The sequence below is a fragment of the Artibeus jamaicensis genome, unplaced genomic scaffold (assembly GCF_021234435.1).
Source record: "Artibeus jamaicensis isolate MK-2021 breed Jamaican fruit bat unplaced genomic scaffold, CSHL_Jam_final contig_2259, whole genome shotgun sequence".
NCBI lineage: Eukaryota > Metazoa > Chordata > Mammalia > Chiroptera > Phyllostomidae > Artibeus > Artibeus jamaicensis.
In genome coordinates, this window is record NW_026521468.1 from 5958727 (window position 1) to 5980806 (window position 22080).

A 22080-nucleotide genomic window follows, 5' to 3' on the forward strand; every position below is an offset into this window, starting at 1 on the left:
AGGGGAAGGGAGGGTGAGAAGAGAAACATCGATGTGAGAAACACGGATCTGCCGCCTCTCGAACGCACTCTGTTCGGGGGGCCGAGCCTGCAACCCAGGCCTGTGCCCTGACCGGGAATCAAACCGGCGACCTTTCACTCTGCGGATGACACCCCGCCCACTGAGCCCCACCATTCAGGGCTTCCATGTAAGATTCTTGAGGTTCATCCGCACGGTAGCATTTCATTTTCATTTTTGCCTCAGTAGGACCACATGATCCGAACTTGTCACAGTGCGTTCACACAGTCGTCTGGTCGCCTACTGACGGAGGGTGGGGTTGTTTTCGCCTTTTGGTATTGTGAATAGACCTACGAACACATGAGTTTGTTTTCTTTTCATTGATTTTGAGAGAGAGAGAGAGAGAGAAACATCAGTTTTTTTGGTTCTACTTATTTAAGCATTCATCGCTGGATTTTTGTACGTGCCCTGACCGGGGATCGAAACCTGTAACCTTTTGGTACACAGGATGACATGCAACCAGTGAGTCACGGGGCCAGGGTGAGTCTCTGGGTTTTTAAAAGAAGTTTTTCTTAAGAGCCGGTGGGCAAGCCCAGCTCTGCTTTCCACACGTATTAGGACCAGTTTTTCGTGGTTGACCAGCTAGTCTCTGCTGAGAACTCACAACAGGCAGGTCTTGGTTTGGAATTAGAATTAGGCTCCCGCTGTTCCCCAGTGTCTCAGCAGTGCCTGGGAGCTCACGTGGCCCTGGGTGTCACGGGGATGTGCCAGGGTCCCAGCTGCCTCTTCCCAGCCAGCGCGGCTCTTGGCTCCGTTGCTGCTAAAGGCTGCAAACCTGGGCGACAGGCCCATGCCTGCAAACCCAACACGCCTCCTTGTCCCCGGAACCACGATGCAGCAAGAGACAGGGCGGCAGGTCCGACCCCACCCTGATCTTATTTTGCAGCTACTGAACGCCTTCCTCCTTGGTGGGCCACGGTCCCAGTCTGAGAACCAAGTCGTCACAGAAACCTGTCTCAGCCCAAAGTGGTAGTGTTGGGGGAACTCAAGAGTTTCCAAAACCATTCAGCTCTAGTTATAGTTCATGGTTCAGTGGTTAACGCAGCTAGACAGCTGTTGTTCCGGGACCTGGAATGCACAACCAACCCACCCTGACTCCAGGGGGCCTGCAAGCAAGTCAAGCCTCGTGTCCCAGGAGACTGCAAGCCACCAGGGCGGTACGTGAGCCACAGAGCTCCAGGGAGAGAATGTCCACAGACCAGGATGCAGGTAAAGAATCGCTGGTCAGCAGCTGAAGGGATGCTGGGAAAATCGATGGACTGCAGCTTTTAACTGATTAATCTTTCCTCCTGAACCCCACACCCCTTACCTACCTTTTCCCTCTCCTTCTTGTAAGGTTGGCTTGAGATGAGAGTTTTTAGGGTACAAACCTGCCATCTTCTCGGATGGCCGGCATCTGAATAAAGTGCCCACAAAGATTCAGCCCTTGTCTCTGCGTGTCAGTTCTGGTAGTGACAGGCAGCAGGAACACCGGCTTTTGTGGTTTCAGGAGGATCTTTGTGCTCGTTTGTGAATGCCAAGTTCTGATGCTGTGGATTCTTCCAGGCCATGCAGTCAGGAAGCCATCTGTCCCTCCCCCGGGGAACCCATCAGCCTGTTCTCTGGAGCCAGGAGGTAGGCTGTGGGACCGTGCCCCTGGGCGCTCTGCCCTGCTGCAGTAGCAGCGGCCACCTGCCGCCCAGATGCCGCTCCCTCCCCGGGTGCTCCGCTCGGCTGCATCTGCTGGAGGGACATGGCAGGGACACTTCAGCCCACAAGCATTTCTCGAGGACCTCGGTGCGCAGGAGCATGCTGACTGGGGACCGAGGAGAGAGACAACAAGAGAGATGCTCTCCCGCCACACCAGCTAACCCTCACTGCCCAGGAGCACTCCCCAGGCCTGGTCCATGTTTTGTGTGTTTTTTAAAAATAATTTCACTAGCAAATTAGTCTGTAAGCTTTGACAGGTAACACTTGTTTCCCCGTTTGAAACAGTGAGTTTCAGAGACGGCTGCTGGGCCATCTGACGGTGACTTGGAGAGAGGACCTCTCATCTCAGTCTCAGAAGCCATGTTGTCTTGGCCAGGGCAGCAAGCCAGGAGGACAAGGGACTCCGCTTTGGGAAACGGCCCTCCTGTCAGACTGACACAGTGTCACTCCCTCGCTCCACACAGGCTTAAGGGCCCATGTGTGGCATTCAAGGGCGAAGTATCCCTAGTCCCCAGCCCCTCTCCTAGGCCCTCCTGTGTAATTATTATGTGAATGAGCAGGGCTGTGTCTGGAACAGGATGGAAGGGTTTGACGTTCAGCAGACGAACCCCGAGAGAAGACGATTTCTATTTCCGGGATGTGGGGAGGGAGCGGCAGGGATAGGCAAACCCCACTCCGGGCTCTGCAACTTTTTCCTGCTTGGAAAAAGCAGGGCGCCATGCCCCTCTTTGGCACCCCCAAACCCCAAATCGGCTTCTAGGTTGGACACCAGAGTAGTGGCCCTGCTTGAGTAAAGAATGAGAGGGTTGCATTCCCAGGCGGCCTCCAGGGGCCGGCAGGGCACCTGGGGCAGCGTCCCAAGGGGGAGGGAGGACTTCGCCTTCCCTGGGCACAGAGGGGCGTCCACCTGGCAGGAGCGCACAGCCCCAGCGCACCAGCGCAGCAGAGCACAGCCCGGCTGGCGGCTGCATCCAGCCCACTGTCTGTTTGTTTTGGGAGCAGCCCAAGGACACAGCTCTAGAGAGATGGGAAAGTGGAACCATTGTGTGACAAAAGTCCCTGGAAAACTGCACACATGCCTGCTCCCCAGCGGGCCGCCGGGCCTTCCGCTCCTGGACTGCAGACCGCCGACCTGCCACGTCGCTTTCTGACCCCCAGTTGTCCTCTTGGGAATTGTCCAAGGGGTCAGACCAGTGGCTGGGGGCCTCTCTTTCCCTGAATGAGGACGTGCACCAGTTGCCCAGCTCAGAACCAGTGTAAGCGGGCAGGTGAGCACAAAGCACAGTTGGGTGGGGTAGGGGCCGGCTCACCAGCGTCTAGGACGTGGGGTGGCTCTGGAGACCAGGCTGGAGCCATGTCAGCTGTCAGCTAGAGTGTCCCTTCCCAGCCGTGGGGCTCCATGTGGCAGGCCGGGCCCAGCCTCACCACAGGGGAGTAGGAGCAGCTGGACTGTGAGGTCACATGACAGGATCTGAAAGGGCCACACACTCCAGTCTGGTCCCCCGGGAAGCCGAGCCTGTGGCAAGCCCTTCCTGCAAAGCCAGGTGGGAAAGTCTGCCAGGCTAAAAATGGACGGGCTGGCCGGCCCTCCACCCCTTCCTCAGGTGAAAAGTCAACACGCTGAAATCCTGGAACTTACCGCAGCGAGCACGTCAGCTTCTCTCTCTCGGGTCCTTTTTGAAAATGGAAATCAGTTTGCTTTGCAGGAACCTCTGCCAGCAGAGCCAGAGGCCATGGAGTCCAGAGATTCACATGCCAGTCCCAGCAAGAAGGTTATTTCCGGCCCCGCACGACAGACGCTCATTCGGGGGACGGTGAGTTCCTGGTCGTGCTCACTCGGCCGTGCCGGGGAGCTGCTGAATGTGACAAAGAAGGTTCCCAGACTCTGTCCCTCCCACTCGTGGCCGGCAGCACGATGGTCCCCAAGATGCCCACTCATAATCCCCGAACCAAAGGCGACTGTTACCTTACACGGCAAACAGAACTTTGCAGCTGCAATGTAGGCTCTTTTTTTAAAAAATTGAATCTATTAGGGTGACATTTGTTAATAAAATTACATAACTTAATCGCCATGCAATTCTATTGTAACACATCATCTACATGTTGTATTGCGGGTTCACCACCCCAGGTCAAGTTTCCTTCCATCACCATTTATCCCCCCTTCACTCTCTTTCCATGTGCCCCCAGGGTTAAGGCTCTTGAGGTGGGGAGGTCATCCTGGGTTATTTGGGTGGGCCCCGCATAATCACAGCGGTGGGCGGCGCGGCGGGGCTACGGGAGGGAGGCAGGGAGGTCAGAGTCAGCGAAGACACGAGAACAGAGGCAAAAGTCACACAGAGATTTGAAGACACCTTGCTGCCGGCTCTGGAGGTGAAGGGACGGGGCCCAAGCCCGGGAGCCCAGGTGGCCTACAGAGTCTAGGATAGGTGAGGCAACACGGCCCTGCCGATCCAGTTCAAACTTGACCTTCAGAACTGCAAGACAATACGTTTCTGCAACAAGAACCTAATATACCAATGCAACACTCAGATTCTTTCTTCCAAGGACTTGGGAACAAATCTATGAGCTCGGAAGCTAAATGTGCCCTGAGAAGCCACCGTATGAACTAAGATCTGAAAGTGGAGGATGCGGAGCCCTGGCCGAGGAGAGGCCAGCGCTGATGTCCACCCACAGCTCCTGCCAACAGACTCGACCGCCAGCACGGGGAGCTGGTCAGGCTCCGGACCAGACCCCCCTTTCCTCTGACACCCACGGGAGTGTTCTCTGCTTCCCTTTCTCCAGACACCTATATTGCTATAATTTTTTTTTTGCTTAAAAATGTGATATATTAATTCACACTAGCGTCCCTCCCAGAGGACTTTGACTGAAACAGAACATGCACACAGAAGACAATGTGGACCCTAAAAGAACAGATCTCGGCCAAATGTTCGGAGGAGGAGGCTGCATGAAGGTGAAGGTGGAGATGGGGAGATGCATCGACAAGCCAGGGAACCCTGGAGCCTGCTGGCAACCACCAGAAGCTGGGGGAGACACCTGAGACAGTTCCCAGCCTCAGAAGGAACCTACCCTGCGGCGGACACCTTGACCTTGGACTTGTGGTCTCCAGACTCGGACACAGTCTGTTAGGCACCTCTGTATCTGTTAAGGCACCTTTGTGACCACCCAACCCTGGGAAACATGCACCCTTGTTCAGACAGGTGCTAGGCAGGCACCCGCGGTGCACAGTGGAGTGGGGTGGCCCTCAGAGCTTTCGCGCTAAGAGGGCTCCGGAGGCTAATGCCCCGGCAGGGCAGCCGGGGCCAGACCCTGGGGAGCTGCAGCAGAAGGCCTGTGTGAAAGGCAGAGCCCGCAGGCAGATGGGACCCAGGTCTCCAGCCTCAGCATAGACTTGCACTTTAACAAGGAGGACACCCGAGGGGTCGACCTAAACCCACCCACCGCACAGGTGAGGAGCTGCCTGTTCTCCAGGACCCCCACACATGGCAGACCCCACCGCCCTAGGCCTGGGACAGCCACCGGCATGCAGACAACTCTCAGAGCAGCCCGCCACACCTGGGGCTGTCCTAGAAGAGTCTCGAAGGGTTTGCAGAGTTGGACTCCTCCCTTCCCCTGCCCATGCAGTCACCCAGGCAGAAGAGACTTGAGATCCAGGGAGGCCCTGAGGCCCTGCAGGTCAGCTCAGAAGCTGCAACCTCCCCGGGAAGGTAGCTTCAGGGAAGGGAGAGGGGGCAGAAATCCTCTCCTAATCAAATTAAGTCATTTGCCATCTGGCCGCCTTGGCTTCAAGTTTCCAGAGAGCTGGGGCGGCTGCCCACAGCAGGAATTGGGGTGGGGGGTACTGGGGGAGATGGAAAGGCAGTTTCTTTCACCTGTCAGACCGGTATTACCTGAGAGCCAAGCTGAGTTGGCGATCAGGTCAGATCAAACCTAACGCCGGGCCCATGGTGAGCCTGGTGCAGTGGCTGGCTGCTTCCTTGGGAGCCCGGGGACGGGGGTGAAGCCTGGAAGATCTTTGAAGACACTTCCTCTTTCTCGGGAAGACTGAGCAGCCGGGTTACTGGGGCAGCTCCGCGGAATCCCCCGCCAGGCCTGCGGATACTCCAACGCCAGTGAGGATCCTGGAGGAGGCTCAGCCTCGGAGCCTGGGGGTCAGGCCTCCTGGGTTCGCCCCTCAGCTCTGCTGGCAACTGGCACAGCATTTGGCACCAGACCCTTCACCTCTCAGGGTTTCGGTTCCCCCAGCTGTCAAAGGGAAAAGCTTCTCGCTCTGGCCCAGTCCTGTCTGGGGCCAGGGATGCTGATGGGTGAGTTTCCGGAGTTGTGACAGTTCTTTACAGAGGAGCTGGGGCAGCCAGGGAAGGGGAAGGTGAAAGACAACAAGGGGAGGGGGGGCGAGCAAAGACCAGAGGTGAGGGGGGCAGGGGAGAGGCGGCAGGGAGGACAGAGAGGCCATTGTGTGGGTCAGAACCGGGGCCAGAGAGCTTCATCTCCCTCCCACTGGGTCCCCGGTCTGGGTCAAGAACCCAGCAGGCGGCCCCGCCTCCCCTTCCCCGCTGGGTTTCCAGTCAACCCCACCCCAACCCGGACCGAGACTCCAGGGGCCCTGGCAGGAAGCGAGGGGCCCGAGGCAGGCGGACGTTCTCACCGCGGACTCAGGCACAGCCCTGTCTTCCCTTCCCAGTGTCTCAGTTTCTTATCAGACCCCAAGGTTCAAGGCTGCAGCTTTTCGGGCCTGATGGCGAGTGCTCTCTCAAGCAAGGGAGAATGAAGGGGAGGACGCCCCGGCAGCGTCCGCAGCCACTCCCCTCCAAGGTTGCGGTCTCAGGGAGCACCATCCCGCGCCCCGCGCCCCCTGGGCACCAAAGCCTGGACTCCGGACCCCTTCTGGAGGGGAGGGGGGAGAGAGGTAGGAAGGGGACAGGAGGGCGGGGCCTAGCTCCCGTCTCCCGCGCGGAGCCACCGCCTTGCAGGACCGCTGCACCGCTGCCGCAGCCCGCCCCTCCACCCGCTCCGATTCCGGGGGAGTGGGGGGGGGGGCCCCCGAGAGCGTCTCGAGCGGACCTTGCGGACGCGCGCCGCGGTGCTGCTGGAGAGTGATGACGCGCAGATCCTTCCCCACGTCCTTAGTTTCGGGGTTTCTCGGTCGGTGAGCACGTCGCTGAGTCACCTTCCCGGAATGCCCTTGGGACGCTCAGGACCCAGCCAGGAATGCCCGGGGGCGGCACGGGGCGGCGACGCGCACCCCGGCGAAGCGCGCGGAGCCCGGGACCGCGCAGCCCCGCCGAGCTCCCGCCTCCCCGGGAACCCTCGGGCCCCGCCCCTCAGGTGTGGGGACCCGCGGCCCGAGTTACCGACCCGACCAGACCTGCCTCTCCCCTCCCTTAAGGGGCGGTGGGGAGACGTGTTGGGGGGCCGAGTGGGGGTGGGTGTGCGCGCGTGAGCCACCTCAGCCCCTTAAGGGGTTCGGTTTTTTCTAACTTCGGCCCTAACTGGTCAGGTTTGGGAAACTTCTTGGAGTCTCCGCAAACAACCGCCCCCCCCCCGGGATTTAACTCGTGTTGGCCGCAAACCCGTGCATCCGTTGCTGTGTATATCACACTCACTAACACGAGGCGTCCCCGCGTGGCTCCGTTGAAGAGAAAACTCCCAGGCACTATTGTATCTTACGGCTGAGCTCGTTGGGGGCGGGGAGCGGCGGTCACGCCCCCGATGCTGGGCTCTCCGCTGGCCTAGGCCTGTTTACGCTGCCAGGCTCCCCTCGGGGTGGTGAGGGGCCGCGGGCCCGATCGCCAGCTGTGCGGGCGCTTCTGTGGCCCAGATGAGCCGAGCCTCGATGGTGTCCCCTGGGGGAAAGGGTCCAACTTTTGAGGTTCTTGAGAAGGACTCCGCCCCCGGACCGCGGCCCCGAGCGGGTCTCCAGCTCTACTCAGGAGGAAGGTCTCGGCGGCGTCGGGCCGGGTGGTTGCGGCAGCGTCAAGGAGCTAAAAATAACCGTGTGGGGGAGAACGGGGGCTGTAGGCCGGACACCCCCGTACGGGCAGGGGTCTAGGCCTCGCATTCCGGGGGGGCTGGAGCTATGTTCGTGAAGGGAGAAGACCCCGGGGCGCGAGGGCTCAGCCTCCTGGGGCAGCCGAGGGTCTGCCCGGCGCAGTGAGACTCGGGCACCCGGCACCCTGTCGCGTGCAGCTGTGGCTTTGGGCGCGGCCGCGAGTTCGCACCGGGCCTGCGCTGCGCGTTCACCTTCACGCGGCTGGAACGCTGCGCTCGCGGCGCGCCGCTCGTGACCCGACCCCGGGCTCCACGCCTCGCCGACTGCCTTCGCCTCTCCCCAGGCCAGGCTGCAGCGCCACTTTTTTGCGGGGCGGTGGGGACACGTAGTCACGCCGCCCCGGGACCCAGCCGAGGGCTCGTTAGCTGCCGCGCCGCAGACTCGGACTGCGCGGGAGCCGACGCGGCGAGGCCGAGGACGGGCGCGCCCCAGCCGCGCTGGGTGCGGGTTCCACCCCCTCCGGCGTGCGGAGCCCGGGGCGTGGCCAGGACCGGCGCGGAGCCTGCGCCTCCTCGCACCGCGGCGGGGGGCGGCCAAGTTCACAAAAAGTTTGCGGCCCGAGGCCTCGAAGCCAGGGAGTCGGCCTGTGTGGCTCAGACGCGGGGCCGAGCCCGGGACGAGCTGCGTCCCGCCCTAAGCCGCTGCAGGGAACGGAGGTGGCGCCTCCCCAGCAAACCGGCCAGACTGGGTACGGCCGGCCGCCCACCTTGCCCTTTCTCGTGTCGTGGCTCCTGAGTGGCCCGGAGAACTGGGCCACGCACCGCGAGGCCTCCGCGCCCGCTCGGGACTCGGCTAAGGGAGGCGGCCGCTGGCGGCCGGTCCGGGGCTCCGTCATCGCGCGATCCCGGCTACCGGATGGCTCGGGGCTCGGATCTCTCGCCCCAAACTTCGTGCCCCGCGGTGTCCGCTCGAGTTCTGGGATTTTTACGCAACTGGACCCCCCCTGACAGCCCCTGGAGGGGGGGTTGAGGGGCTGGTCGGACGGAGAGAGCGCCACGGGGCTCTGACTCATCCGTCGGGCCGGAACCCGGGCCCCAGGAAGAGACCCTTCGCCGCCGCAGCTCGGCTCCAGGACGGGGACGCCCTTCGTGTGGTCACCCGGCCGTGGCTTTCTGGACCTCGCCGAAAGCTGAGTCCGGCGATGTCGGAGCACGCTGCCACCCGCGCGCGCGCGCGGTCCGAGTGTCTGGCGGGGCGCACCTCACCTCGGGGAGCCGCTCCGGACCCCGCCAGCGTCGTCTCCTCTCCCTCAGATTCGGCGGACGGAGGGAACGATGCGTGTGCCCCCGCGGCCCGGGCTCCGGGCGGGGGAGGCGAGCCCCACAGCCCACACCGCGACGCCCGCCTGGGCAGCACCGATAAGAAGCTGAAGGCAGGAGCCACCGCCGAGGGCAGCGCCCCGGGAGCACTGGGGAGCCCTAGGCAGCGGCCGCCGCGGGTCAAGGTTATGGATGCAGGTTTGTGGGGGCGGCCTGGAAGGGCTGCAGGGGATCCTCTCTCTCCCTGGCCAGGGTCAGCTGGACGGAAGAGAGGGGCTGGGGACGCTGAAGAGACGCGCTGTCCCCGACGAGTCCAGAAACGGGCTGGGCCTGAACCAAGGGCGGGGGCGTCAAGGGTGCCCCGCTCCCCGCTGGAGGTCCCTGCGGGAGGCCGCCGCCTCTGGCCGGGCCCTCCTGCATCCGTCACCCCGGCGCTCGGGGCAGCAGTTCCCCCCCAGGGCCCCAGTTGTGGCCCTGCGCCCCCTAGTGGCCGATTGGTGACGCGGCCTTTTCGGGTTTGGGTTTTGCAGCCCGGGGCCCCCAGAACCAGCTCCCACGGCCCTGCATTGTACTGGTGCTGCTCAACCCACGCGGCGGCAAAGGCAAGGCCCTGCAGCTCTTCCGGAGCCACGTGCAGCCCCTGCTGGCCCAGGCCGATGTCTCCTTCAGGCTTATGCTCACTGGTGAGGGCCTTCTGGGGGCTGGTGGGGGAGGAAGGTGGTGCGGGGGAGCACCCACCCACTGCCAGGGACACCCTCCTCCAAAGCCACCTTGTCTCCCCGTCATTCCCCCCCCCCCCCCCCCCCGCTGTTGCAGAACGGCGGAATCACGCCCGGGAGCTAGTGCGGGCTGAGGAGCTGGGGCGCTGGGATGCGCTGGTGGTCATGTCTGGAGACGGAGTGATGCACGAGGTGAGGCCTGCGCCAGGAGCCGGGGCGTGGGCGGGGGGGCGGGCACTCCCAGGCTGAGGCCACCCGTGCTCCAACAGGTGGTGAATGGGCTCATGGAGCGGCCTGACTGGGAGACCGCCATCCTGAAGCCTCTGTGTAGTCTCCCAGCTGGTTCCGGCAACGCGTTGGCAGCTTCGCTGAACCATTATGCAGGGTGAGAACCCAGGGCTGTGGGCGGTGGGCCTCAGTTTCCCCTCAGTGCCGCCTCACTGCCTATTTTTTTTTAATAATTTTATTTATTTATTTTTAGAGGGGAAGGGGGGAAGGAGAGAGGGAGAGAAACATCAATGTATGGTTGCCTTTTGTGCGTCCCCTGCTGGGAACTGGCCTGCAGGGAACCGGCCTGCAACCCAGGCATGTGCCCTGACTGGGAATCGAACCGTGATCGTGTGGTTCACAGGCCCGCGCTCAATCCACTGAGCTACACCAGCCAGGGCCTCACTGCCTAGTTGTTGTTGTTGTTTTTTTAATTTTTAATATAGACAGAGGGGGAGGGAAGGAGAAGGAGAAAAACATCAAGGTGTGGTTGTTCCTTGCACACCCCCTACTGGGGGAGCTGGCCCACAACCCAGGCTTGTGCCCTGACTGGGAATTGAACCAGTGACCCTTCGGTTTGCAGGCCAGCACTCAATCCACTGAGCCACAGCTCTTTGCCTGGTTTTTAGAAATTCCCATTTGCTGGGGTAACTTCCATCCCCTCTTTTCTGGAGCTTCAGCCCTCAGTTCTGGCTCATTTTCTTGGTGATGCCAGCTGGCTGCCTATCTGCTCCATCTCCCCAGGGACCCAGTGTGGCTTGTGGGGCCACACTCCCTAGGAGGAGGAGGGGGAGGGCACATGAGGACCTTTTCCCTGCAGCTACGAGCAGGTGACGAACGAAGACCTCCTGAACAACTGCACACTGCTGCTGTGCCAAAGGCAGCTGGCCCCCATGAACCTGCTGTCCCTGCAGCTGTTCTCGGGACTGCGCGTCTTCTCCGTGCTCAGCCTGGCCTGGGGCCTCATCGCTGACGTGGACATCGAGAGTGAGAAGTTCCGGCGCCTGGGAGAGATGCGCTTCACGCTGGGCACCCTCCTGCGCCTGGTGGCCCTACGCATCTACCACGGCAGGCTGGCCTACCTCCCCGTAGAGCAGGTGGTCTCCAAGGCGCCCGCCTCCCCTCTGGACCGGCAGGACCGGCAGGGCCCCGTGGACGCCCACCTCGTGCCCCTGGAGGAGCCGGTGCCTGCTCACTGGACGGTGGTGCCGGAGCAGGACTTCGTGCTGGTTCTGGTGCAGCTGCACTCACACCTGGGCAGCGAGATGTTTGTCGCACCCATGGGCCACCGTGTGGCCGGCGCTATGCACCTGTTCTACGTGCGGGCAGGCGTGTCTCGGGCCTCACTGCTGCGCCTCTTCCTGGCCATGGAGAAGGGCAGGCACATGGAGTGCAACTGTCCCTACTTGGTGTACGTGCCCGTGGTGGCCTTCCGCCTGGAGCCCAAGGACGGGAAGGGGGTGTTTGCTGTGGACGGGGAGATGGTGGTCAGCGAGGCTGTGCAGGGCCAGGTGCACCCCGACTATTTCTGGATGGTCAGCGGCCATGGGGACCCCTCACCTTCTCTAGAGCCACAGTGGCCGCCGCCCAGCCGGAAGCCTCAGGAGACACCGCCTCCAGAGGTTTCCTTATGATTCCTTGGGCCTTGCTGTGCCTTAGTGCGTCTGCCCAATGCAATCTGAGCTTGGAGCCCTCTCCCCTTCCCCCAGGACTGGAGGGCTGTCCCAGCTCTGCGCCAGCGCCCCTGGGCAAGAGGAGGCACAGGAAGGGGAAGACTCCTGCGGAAGGCTGGGCAGAGGCTGTGCTTCAGAAAGAGCAGCCGGCTGGGCCCCCCGGTGATGTGGGAGCCATCCTGTTTTCTGGCCCCCGCCCCCCCCCAATCAAATCTGAATAAAGTCACATTCCCAGCCTGCTGGTCTTATCCTAGGGGTCGAGGTGGGGGCAGGGGCGCCGTGCTCCTGCCAGGCTCTGCTGTTCAGCATCGATGCCCAGTGGTGCCTCCTGGATTGCCTGGTCATTCTGGTGATGGGCGCAGGACCACAGCTTCTTTTGTAGCGGGTACAGCCCTGTCCTGAAATTATACGCCCTTTACCCTAGAAGCCAAGGAGCCCAGCCGCCTGCTCACCCCAGACATGGGAGGCAGGCTCACGGCCAGCAGGCTTTCTCACCTAGGACGACACAGCCTGCCAACCGCTGCGAAAAGGGAAAAGGCCTCAGGCTGCAGGCGTCAGGAAAATGCAAGGAGCAGCAGAACCCAAAGTGGCGGGCCTAGGCCCCTCCCAGGAGCAGTCTGGCACCCCTGCACCGAGGGCTCCAGTCCTGGCCTGCCTCCCCCCCCTCCTCTGCCCCACCCTGGTGGGTGGCTGTTGGGCCCCAGTTAAAACGCAGCAGCAGGGAAGGGCGGATGCCAGGCTCCCACACCCGGCCAACCTTCTGGCTCGCAGCCCAGGCCAGGTGCCCAGGTCATCTCCCCCACATCGGGCAGGTGGCCCACACGGCTCAAAATGGGCTCCTGCAGAACAAACAGCCCTGCCCAGAGACAGGGACACTGACCTTCCGGCCCCTGTGAACCCCAGGATGGGAAAGGCGGGCGGCAGGAAGCGCAGTGGGCACTGCCCCAGGCCTTCCTGGCAAGGGCGGGCCTCCCTCCCCCCGGGGAGGGCGTGTGAGGTGCCTGGAGAAGAAAGGCCACGGAGCCCAGATGAATGGCAGAGGCAGGTTTAATGGTGCCACCTTGTCTGTTTTGTACATTGTAATGAGCCAAACAAAAAAAAAATGCAAGTAAAAAAAAACAGTTTAATCACACAGCACTTTGTACAGATTTCTTAAGCAGTGGCATTCACATCTCCACGGGGCAAGGCCCTGGGAAGCACGGCCCCGCTGGCCACTCCGGGTGCTGCTCACGCAAGACCCCGACTCGGCCCCAGGTATTGTGGCCCAGGCCCGGCTTGTCCCTCCCCGTGGCCGCTGCCCGCTGCCCGCTGCCCCCTGGGTGGAAATGACGCCGCTCGGGTGAGGAGCCAGCTTAAGGCGGACAAGACGCATCATGCTTTGGCTTCTTTTTTTGTTTTTTCTAGTAAGAGTTAATATCTTTGCTTTTGAAATTTATTTTCTTTCAACCTTAAATATTACATACGTACACCAAAAATTACATACCTGCAATGTGCTCACAGCATCCCCTTAGCCTGGAGCTTCACATTATCAAAAGCTTAGAAAACCTGTAAACCTCGGGGCCTGTCTCTGCAAGGGCAGGGACCCCCCCACCAGCCACCCCTCCCCCCTCAGATGGAGCCTGCAGAGTTGCTAAGCAAAGGGCTGACAGGCGACCTTGATCTCGTGGTGGAGAGGGCTGGCTGTGCCGTGAGCTACAGGCCACCTCCCAGCACGAGTATTTGAAAGTGGGAGGGATGGAGTACACGGGAGAGGCCCCCACATGTGCCAAGGCCCTGGATGTGCCAACGCTCCCGCCCCCGGGGTCCTGGGACGGGACCGGGCAGGGAGGAGACACTCCAGGCCTCGGGGCCAGGACTCCCCACCCGGCCACATGGGACAGAAGAGCAAGGCACCTACAGTTGTTTCTCTCCCAGCAGCTCCCTGGTCCTCGCTCCACATTGGGGTGCGAGAGCCACCACCTCTTTTGGGTATCACCCTGAACCCAGCCTAGTCTCTGAGAGCGAGCAAGTTCAACAGGCCTGAGGGCGACCCCGTGGTAACCAAGCCAGAACAGAGGCAGGAGTCGTGACCGCGGCTACAACGCCCAGGAGAGTACGTTGATGCTAGGGAGCGAGGGAGGGCCTGGGACACAGGGAGGCTACCATGGCACCGGAGAGGATGAAAGGGACCAGGGAAGTTGCCGGGGCAACCCGCACTTCATGCACCGCACGGCCACCGGTCCCGCTGCTGCTCTGCACAGCTCTGGGGTGGGGGGCGCCGTGCTGGGCCATTTCGCCTGGGGTGACAAGTGGAAAACCGGCCACAGGGTTCAGACGGGCTTTGCACAGGGGGCTCGCCTGCAGACAGACTACTTCCGAGTAGAAGTGGCAGCATCTCAGAAACTTCCTGCGCATCAGCATCAAGCTCTCCTTGGGAAGAGGGGGCCCCGGGGGGGCTTGCGTCAGGGACAGAGGAGAGAGTGGGAAGAGGGGCAGGTCCAGGGGAGGGAACGAGCAGGCAGCAGCTGGCCTCTCCCACCGCAACGCTCCGTCCCACGGGCCGGGGGGCTACTTGTCGTCCGTGCATTCAGGCATACCCGCCTCAACCAGAGCGGCCCGGAACTGCGCCAGAACACCCCGCACGCTCTTGATGAAGCCCTTGGAGAGCGGGAAGAGGGGGAAGCCGATGTCAGGGTAGCCGCTCTTCTCAGGCAAGAAGCTCCGGTAGCTCTTTCTTCGCTTCTTTGGTTTGACACTGGGTGGCACTGAGGCATCTGGCGCCGCCTCCGAGGTCTGGTCTGTGTGGTCCCTGCTGGCTGTGGCCGGGCCCTGGACGACCTCTGAGTCTGAGCCCTGGGAGGCCTCGCCGGGGGCCAGCCTGCCATCCTCAGGTTCTGCCTGGCCGCCGTCCGGGAGCTCGGCCACTGCAGAGCTGCCGTCCGTGGAGGCCCCACTGGGCAGCGTCTGGGCCCTCTCCAGCAGGGCGTGGGTTTCCAGCCAGGACTCGATGCGCCTCACCAGCCGCCAGCCGCCGGCGCTGAAGTGCTGCCGGATCTCCTGCTGGAAGACCTCGGGGGGCCGCCGCACCAGCTGGGTCATGGACTGCACCACTCGGATCAGCGCCATCTCGTTGTAGCAGCGGCTGTTCTCGTAGCCCTCCTGCAGGCCCCGGTCGCTGTCAAAGCCGGCCTCGTTGTAGTAGGGCTCGTTCACCAGGATCAGGCCTGCGGGCAGGAGCCATCAGGGGTCAGGGCCCCGTACCTCCACCCCAGGCAGGGCCAGACCTGGAGGCAGGGGCAGGGACACCAGACTCTGCCCCGAGCCCCGCCCACAGTACCTTGAATGGAGATGAGCACCTGAAGAAGGCTGGACTTGCTCGTCCACCTCTCTGTCCCCTAAAACACAGATGGCACAGTCAGCTCCGTCCCGACACCGCCCCAGAGGGCCACCCCTCGCCCAGGTGGCAGCACGGTGCTCACCTTTCCGATCCAGGTGCCCAGGAGGCTGACGCACACCTTCCCATTGTCATATAGGTTGGGGTTCAGACGGCCACTGCACTGGGAGAGGTAGCAAAAGTGGGGGGGCACAGCTGGGTAGATGTTGGGGAGCTGGATGTCAAACAGGTAGAGGCCGTCCTCGTAGGGGGTGCGCGTGGGGCCCTTGATCAGGGCTGAGAAGAGGTCCTGGGTGGAGGGAGAGGCTGTGGTTGGCAGGCGCTTCTGCGCAGGGCCTGGTTTGCGATTTTCCGGGGCACTGAGGGCACGGGAGCGGCACCCAGGACGCCACACACCGCCAGTGGCTGAGGTGAGCGTGACCCTCCTGCACCTTTTAACTCCCAGCATCCAAGGGGTTTCCCAAACGGTTTTTATCCTACCAGGTTTTATTCCTCAACAATCACTACTTTAAAGTTGTAGTCCTCAAAGCAGCTGCTCTGAACCCAGACCAAAGAGGCGGGCCACAAACAGTGGGTCAGAAGACGGAAGGAGGCGCGTCCAGGAGGGCCAGGCTGCCCACGCCTCCAGTGACCAGAGCGGCAGGGGCCTGAGCCCCAGAAGGAGGTGCTGGGAGGCCACCAAAGGGCCGGGGGCCGCTGAGCCCTCAGGGTGGCGCCCCACAGCGAGCCGCTGCCACCAGCGTGTGCCAGGGCCAGTGAACGGTGACCCGGGGCACCGGCAAGGGCCGGGATCCCTTCCAGTGTGTTCCCGGGGCCTCAGGTTCCCGCAAGGCTTCCCTTCCCTCAGAGGGAGATTTGGAAAAAAACAGAACAAAGGAGAAAGTGCTACGCACTGTGTCCCTCTGCAGAGCTGAGACAGGTTGGAACTTTCAAAAATAATTTCACTAAAACCCAAGAAAAACCAAAAGTACTAAGAACCTCGAGCAGCAGCCCACGCTAGTTCCCAGCCCTGCCGTGGTCTCTGGCGCCACGGCCACCTGGACAGCACCCCTCCGCGGGCCCTGCTTTGCCCCTTGCTCTAGGGCTGGGCCAGAGCTGACGCCTCAGTCAGACTCTCCCTGTCTTGCTGGGTGCCTGGCACCCAGAGGGGCCCCGAGGGGTCTGTTAAATAAATAAGGCGAAGGCCCTGGCCAGCGTGGCGCAGTTGGTCGGAGCGTTATCCCGGCAATGGAAAAGGGTGTGGGTCTGACTTCTAACCAGGACGTGTGCCTAGGCTGCGGGCTCAGCCCCCCGCTTGGCATACACGCAGGAGGCCGCCAGTCGAGGTCTCTCTCCCTCTGCCTCCGTGAGGATTTGAACAACGAACTGAGACAACGTGAGACAACGTGGAAGGGTCGGCCATTCCTGGAACACAGCACAGGGTCACAGTGACACTGACTAGGACTGGGCCACTCGGACCCTGGGCCCGGCCACCGAGACAGAGCGGGGGTGCGGTGACAGGGTCACAGGAGAACGGCGGTTTGGAAGCTAAAGGGGGGGCCAGCCCAGTGTGAGCCCGCGAGGGGCTCTCAGAGTAACCCTGCAGAGCGCGAGAGCAAACCATAGGTGCCGTATATAGTGACGTGCTAGTCACGTAAAACCACGCAAAACAGTCCCTGTTCACGATGATGCACGAGGATGTTGGGAAGAAAAGGCATCATGACTTCCGGGTCATGACCCCTGAGGGCAGGGGTCAAAGACAACTTTGTTTTTCTCTGTAACGTTCTAATTTTTCAAAAAGAAGGCCCGACTTGGGTGACAACTACATCATTTAAACCTAACTCCAGAACAGAAAGAACAAGCCACCTGGTGTAGTCACGGCACCGGGCCCTCACCTGCCCCAGTCCGTCTCCCGCCTGATCTGTGGTGTGGGCAGCCTCTCAGGTGCCACGTGGGCTGGAAGGTCAGGGTGCCCGCACGGCACGTCACCCCTGCCCACGCCAGCCCCTGCAGAGCTACTTGCCATTCTGTCCTCAAAGGTCTTGACCATGATGCCATCGGGCAGCGAGGTGGCCAGCAGCGCCATCTCCTTCCGCACGGTGCTGAAGAACTTCTTGGCTTCTGGAGGCTGGAATTCGATTTTCTTAAAAGAGTGATTTGCTAGAGGAGGAGAGAGAATGTTCAGTCCCTGCTGGCGAGGCTCTGAGCGCTCCATCCAGAAGCCAGGTGCGCTCCCCAGATGGGCGAGTACACCCACACCTGTCCCACCCACCTCCCAGGGCATCAGAACCTGGGGCCACACCAGGGCCATGTCCCGTTCCCACCCCGGCCCGGAGCAGCGGTGGGGCTGCATGGGGGCACCCCTCACCCCCCGGACTGTACACACAGAAGGGGCTAACTCACAGGGTGCAGACTCGAGCACCGAGAAGACCTCGCCCTTGGCGCTGGTGAAGGTGACACCGGGCTTGCCGCCACATTGCTGGCAGAGCACCGGGGTCTCGCTGGGCCACTCGGCCTTGACAGGAGACTGTGCCTCGGGCCTGTCCTCCTTGCGCTCTGCGTCCGGCAGGGCCTCCATCTTCTCCTCCTCTGCGATGGCCACGTTGTCCAGGGTCTTCTTGAGGTTCTCCTGCAGCTTCTTGATGTCATCCAGGAACTTCTTTTCCCGGGTCGGCTTCTCAGGCTCCGCTGTGGGGGAGGTGGGGGGCCCCGTCAGAAGCTGTTCCACGGTCATGTTCTTCAGGCTCTCCAGGATCTTGATGGCCTCCTTCAGCTCCCGGAAGCTCTTCGGGGGCCCGTCCTTGCCAGCCTTCTCCATCAGCCCAGCCACTGGGGCGGGCATGGCCACAGCCCCCTGAATGGCGGCCGTGGCGGCCTCTTCACTGATCACCACTCCCTTGTCCTCCTCGGGGGCCGCTGGCTGCTCCACGGGTGGGACCGGGGGCTCCTCTATCTTGGGGTGCTCGTCCTCCACTGGCCCAGTGTCCGTCTCCCAGCTGTCGCTGTCATCCTCCCACTCGTCAGAGGACGCCCCACTGGTGCTGCCTTCCACCGAGTCGTAGTCTGACTCCTCGATCTCAGACTCAATGTTGTACAAGTGCTGGAGGCAGACGGGCACGGGCCGCTCAGCACAGCTCGGAGCCCGGGCCCTGGCGGCCCTGCCGCCCTCCTTCCCCTCTCCTGCAGGGGGTTCTGCAGGCAGCATCTCCGTGCCAGGCGGCCCTGCCCGAGAGGCGGCTTCGCCTGCCCCGCCCCGGCAGCAGCACTGGGAGCCCCAGCTGACAGGTCTCTCCCCACTGTGTGCTCAGTTGGCGTCTGCCTTTGGGGCAAACTCAGCCCCACCTCCAGCAGACTCAGGCCTGAGGCCTCTGTGGGGCTGCACTGGGAGCTGGGAACATGCCAAAGAGGGGGAGGAAGGGCTGGCTGGCCTGGGTCATGTACATGTGCTCCCATCCCTGGAGGAGGGGCGAGCCCCTCCCTGGCCCTGCCCTACAGGGGCCCCAGGAGAGGAGAGCTGGGGCCTGAGGAAGGCCGACGCGGAACGAAGGAATGGCACTGAGAACAGCCTGCGGCTGACCCCACCGGCCGGGCCCCTAACTGTCCTGGGGATTCTTCCTAGAAGTGGCGGTGGCTCTACTGCATAAAGGAAGTCCCCTGAGTTTTCTCAGCACGGTGAGAAGGGGGTCCTGGCAAATCAGGGAGGTCTGTGAAAACCCACACACACCGGGCAGTTGGGGGAGGCCGCACGGTGGGGCAGGACTATGGAGCTCGCCCTTCTTCTCACGCCTTCCCTGAGACCGTCACCCACAAGACAGCCCTCACAAGAGCCTGTCACCTGCTCCCTGAGCTGGGCAGGAGACAGGCCGTGGCTTCCAGCCCGACCACCCCCCCGAGCAGTGTGGGCCTCCACAGGCCATACCTGGGGCAGGATGATGGTCTTGGAGTTGTCCGCCCACACCACCTCCACCTTGCTGCTGACGTCCACGCGGGCCACCTGGCCGACCGATGGCTGCTGGGCAAACGGGACAGGGTCAAGGCCACAGCCCTCCAGGAGGGGCGGGCGAGGGCCAAAGCACCTCCAAGCGGAAGCGCCGGCAGTGGGCGACAAGGGCGTGGCCATGAACATGAGATGAGGGCACCAGCCGGAGGAGGCCACAGTGAGTAACCAAAACACGGGACCCTCCTGTTCAAACGCCTGCGACGCCCCCTGCCCCCTGAGCTCCCGTGCCCCCTGGCCACTGAGTGCACGACGCCCACTAACTCCCTCCTTCTCGCAGCATTCTGTGTCCTTCCTGGGGTGGGGTTCCAGCCACCGGACTTCTGTGCCCGCTCTTCCTCTGCTGGAGCCTGCCTGACCGCCCCCCGACGCTCCCGCCTGTTCTCCAAGGCCAGCTCAGATGCCACCTCCCCAAGCCCGTCCTGCGTCCCTGCACCAGTCAGCAGCATGCCCACGGCTCTCAGGAGAAGGAACAGGGCTTCCCTAGTAACTACAACCAGCGGGACTCGGGGAGCAGCTGCGTGAGTGCAATCTGGCCTCAGCAGGCAGGCAGGCAGGTGTGCCCTTGTGCAGGTGCCCAGGCTGAGTGGCAGCCTGGGACGAGGCAGAGGACGTGCAAGTCTGGTCTCCTGGAGCCACCTGGTGGCTCCCCCAGGCACTGCAACTGCTCCACAGGGAAGGGGAAGCAGCTGTGGGAACTGGAACTGGGGCAGGCACAGACCTCATCCTCCTTGTGAGGAGCTCCATCCTCAGCGTTGCCAATGCGGATGACGATGTCCGTGGTGCGGAACCGGAAGTCGGGGTGGTCGGCAATGTCGTAAACGCTCACGTCTTCCTCCTCTCCGATCAACTAGGACACGGGACGAGTGGCCCTGAGTCTGGGCCCACACCCAGCCCCCGGAGCCCACCCTGAGGGAAGACACAGGGCGGTGCGCTCACCTCCACATCATCCCCGCTGGGCCTCAGCTTGAACCACTTCACCACGCAGGTGCGGCCCACATGGTCCCCGGACTGCACCACTCCGTAGACCGCGGGGTCGGGGCAGCTCTGGACTGGGGGGCAGGAGCGCACAGCTGGCTGAGCAGCCCTGGGGGGGGCGCTACCCGCATCGCCCTCCCACCACCACGTGTCGGGCCTCTCGGGGCGGCCCGGCCGGCAGAGGGCAGGAAAGGCTTCCCCCGCCCTCAGGAGCGAGCACCTTCAAAGGCAAACCTCCCTCCTGACCCTGAGACCTCATGCCCCCTTTCCCAGGCCCACCCAGGCCCTCGGCAGGGACAGCTTTCCGGGGCTGGCACTACCTCGCTTGTCCACCACGAAGTCCCCGGGGCAGAACTCGTTGTTGTCCAGGTGGTGCACCGGGAAGAGATCGTTGGAGCGAATGCTGCGCTCCACGGAGCCGTCCTGCCACATCACATCCGCAGAGGTCATTGTGGTCACCACCTCCACCGCCACCCTGCAGGGCAGAAGCTGTGAATCAGGCTGTGCAAAAGGCCTCCAGGAGGCGAGGGCAGGGCTCCAGCCCTCCACCTGTCCCGGGGGCCCGCTGGCCGGAAACTCTCAGTCCCCAGCAAGAAGGAAGAGGAACAGGCCAGTGGGCGCTCACCCACAGTGCTCATGCCCTGTGCCCCTCTGGGCAATCTCCAGTGAACGGGATCCCAGAGGCCGACCGGGGGTCAAGGCCACTGTCCCATCCTCTGCCTCACTCCCAGATCTCTCCTCTCCTCCAGGGCAAACCCCAGGCACCTGCATCATCTCAGCTGGGCCCCCCCCGCACTGAGCCTCTATAGGCTGCACACCGTGTGCGTGCAAGCCCGAGTGTGTGCGTGCACACGAGTCCAAGCGGGACACTTGGCCAATAGGGAGGGCGTCCCCTGGGTGTACCTGTCCCCCGGTTTGAAGTCACGGGTGATTTTATTCTTCTTCCTCTTGTGTTTTCGCTTTAAGTTCTTGATAGACAAGGGGATGCTCTTTTTGCGACTGGTGCCGCTGCCGCTCTGGGAGGACGTGGTGGAGCTGGCGGAGGAGGTGACTGAGCTGGTGTCGTCAGTGTCATCGGCGGCCTCATCATCGGCGTCCTGCTCGGCCGAGTGCAGCCTGTCATCGCCGCCTTCCTTCAGCAGAAAGGGGGGCAGCTGCTCGCCCGCCTCCGGGGCATCCTCCAGGCCCTCGTCCTGCATCTCCACTGGGCTGGGGGACCCGTCCGGAGTATCCTCGGGGCTGGCGGACCCCGTTTCGCTCTTTGCTTTGGCCCCCCCTTTCTTGCCTGGGTCCTCCACGGAGTGGTCCCTGGAGCACTGGGCGTCCGGGGAGCAGGACATGATCCTCACAACCTGCTTCTTCAACAGGCGCTTCACCTGCAAGGGCAGAGCGGCAGGAGGGAGCTGTGGGGGGCAGGGCTCACATGGCCCTGCCCGGCGGCTCGGTCTGGGGGTGGGCGGCAGCTATACACACCTAAGTGGCCTACAAGGGTCATCCGGGCTGCCCCCCAAGGGGCACAGACTGCAGCACCAACTGTCCTCCCTGGCTGCGAACACAGCTCAAGGCCAGTTCCTCAAAGGCCCAGCGACCCCAGCCCTGAGGACGTACCTTCTTGGCCATGGAGCCCTCCCCTGGGGCACAGTGTCTGTCTGGACATTCACAGGCAATCTTGGCCAGCTCCACCTTGGCCGGGAAGACAAACAGACAGCGCTCCCCCAGCTGCCGCTGCGCATGGTCAAAGCATCCGAGACGCTTCACCCTGCGAGGGGGAGGAGACGAGGGGGCTGGGCTGGCAGTTCTCAGCCCCCCACACCTGGGACTGTGGCTTGGAGACCTGCTCAGGGCCCGTCCCTGGGGTTGTGGAGTGGGTGGCATGCCGGAGCCACTCACCTGCCTAGGTTTTCCTGGGTGATGACAGAAGGTGGGGGGCTGACGCTGTCTGTGCCCCCTGGACAGAAGCTCTTGGTAATCCACGTGACTTTCAGCTCTACGACCTGCACCTGGGGACAGTAAATGGCACAGGGCCACAGTCAGCAGGTG

At 62.6% G+C, this 22080-nt stretch overlaps 2 protein-coding genes across 5 annotated transcripts in view; one reads left to right on the forward strand and one right to left on the reverse strand.

The window, feature by feature from the left end:
* Positions 1-5901: 5901 nt before the first annotated feature.
* SPHK1 (sphingosine kinase 1) lies at positions 5902-11947 on the forward strand. 3 transcript variants are annotated; one of them, XM_037157814.2, is made up of 6 exons: positions 5902-6050; positions 9049-9252; positions 9585-9737; positions 9871-9965; positions 10043-10158; positions 10861-11947. In XM_037157814.2, the coding sequence occupies exons 1-6, from the start codon at positions 6041-6043 to the stop codon at positions 11672-11674; spliced, it is 1392 nt and encodes a 463-aa protein (XP_037013709.2). In that variant the 5' UTR covers positions 5902-6040; the 3' UTR covers positions 11675-11947. The 3 variants fall into 3 exon arrangements, with proteins under 3 accessions (XP_037013709.2, XP_037013708.2, XP_053516013.1); XM_037157813.2 differs by lacking the exon at positions 5902-6050 and adding an exon at positions 6784-6888; XM_053660038.1 differs by lacking the exon at positions 5902-6050 and having other exon boundaries at positions 8390-9252.
* Positions 11948-12744: 797 nt separating this feature from the next.
* Positions 12745-22080, reverse strand: part of UBE2O (ubiquitin conjugating enzyme E2 O) — a 42975-nt gene continuing 33639 nt past the window's right edge. The window contains exons 7-18 of one of the 2 annotated variants that reach the window (XM_053660031.1): positions 21931-22040; positions 21649-21799; positions 20944-21416; positions 20361-20515; positions 20002-20114; positions 19784-19912; positions 18985-19077; positions 17469-18165; positions 17089-17225; positions 15172-15375; positions 15030-15087; positions 12745-14916 (exon numbers count right to left, since the gene is read on the reverse strand). In XM_053660031.1, coding sequence (XP_053516006.1) covers positions 14261-14916; positions 15030-15087; positions 15172-15375; positions 17089-17225; positions 17469-18165; positions 18985-19077; positions 19784-19912; positions 20002-20114; positions 20361-20515; positions 20944-21416; positions 21649-21799; positions 21931-22040 — 2976 coding nt within the window. In that variant the 3' untranslated portion in view covers positions 12745-14260. The remainder of the gene's footprint in view (positions 14917-15029; positions 15088-15171; positions 15376-17088; positions 17226-17468; positions 18166-18984; positions 19078-19783; positions 19913-20001; positions 20115-20360; positions 20516-20943; positions 21417-21648; positions 21800-21930; positions 22041-22080) is intronic. The other variant, XM_037157812.2, reaches the window with a different exon arrangement.

Coding starts and splice junctions, on each gene's coding strand:
- SPHK1 (XM_053660038.1), top strand. CDS start 8,937: ATGTCGGAGCACGCTGCCACCCGCGCGCGCGCGCGGTCCGAGTGTCTG. Junction 9,966..10,042: donor GAGACGGAGTGATGCACGAG/GTGAGGCCTGCG, acceptor GTGCTCCAACAG/GTGGTGAATGGGCTCATGGA. Junction 10,159..10,860: donor TCGCTGAACCATTATGCAGG/GTGAGAACCCAG, acceptor TTTTCCCTGCAG/CTACGAGCAGGTGACGAACG.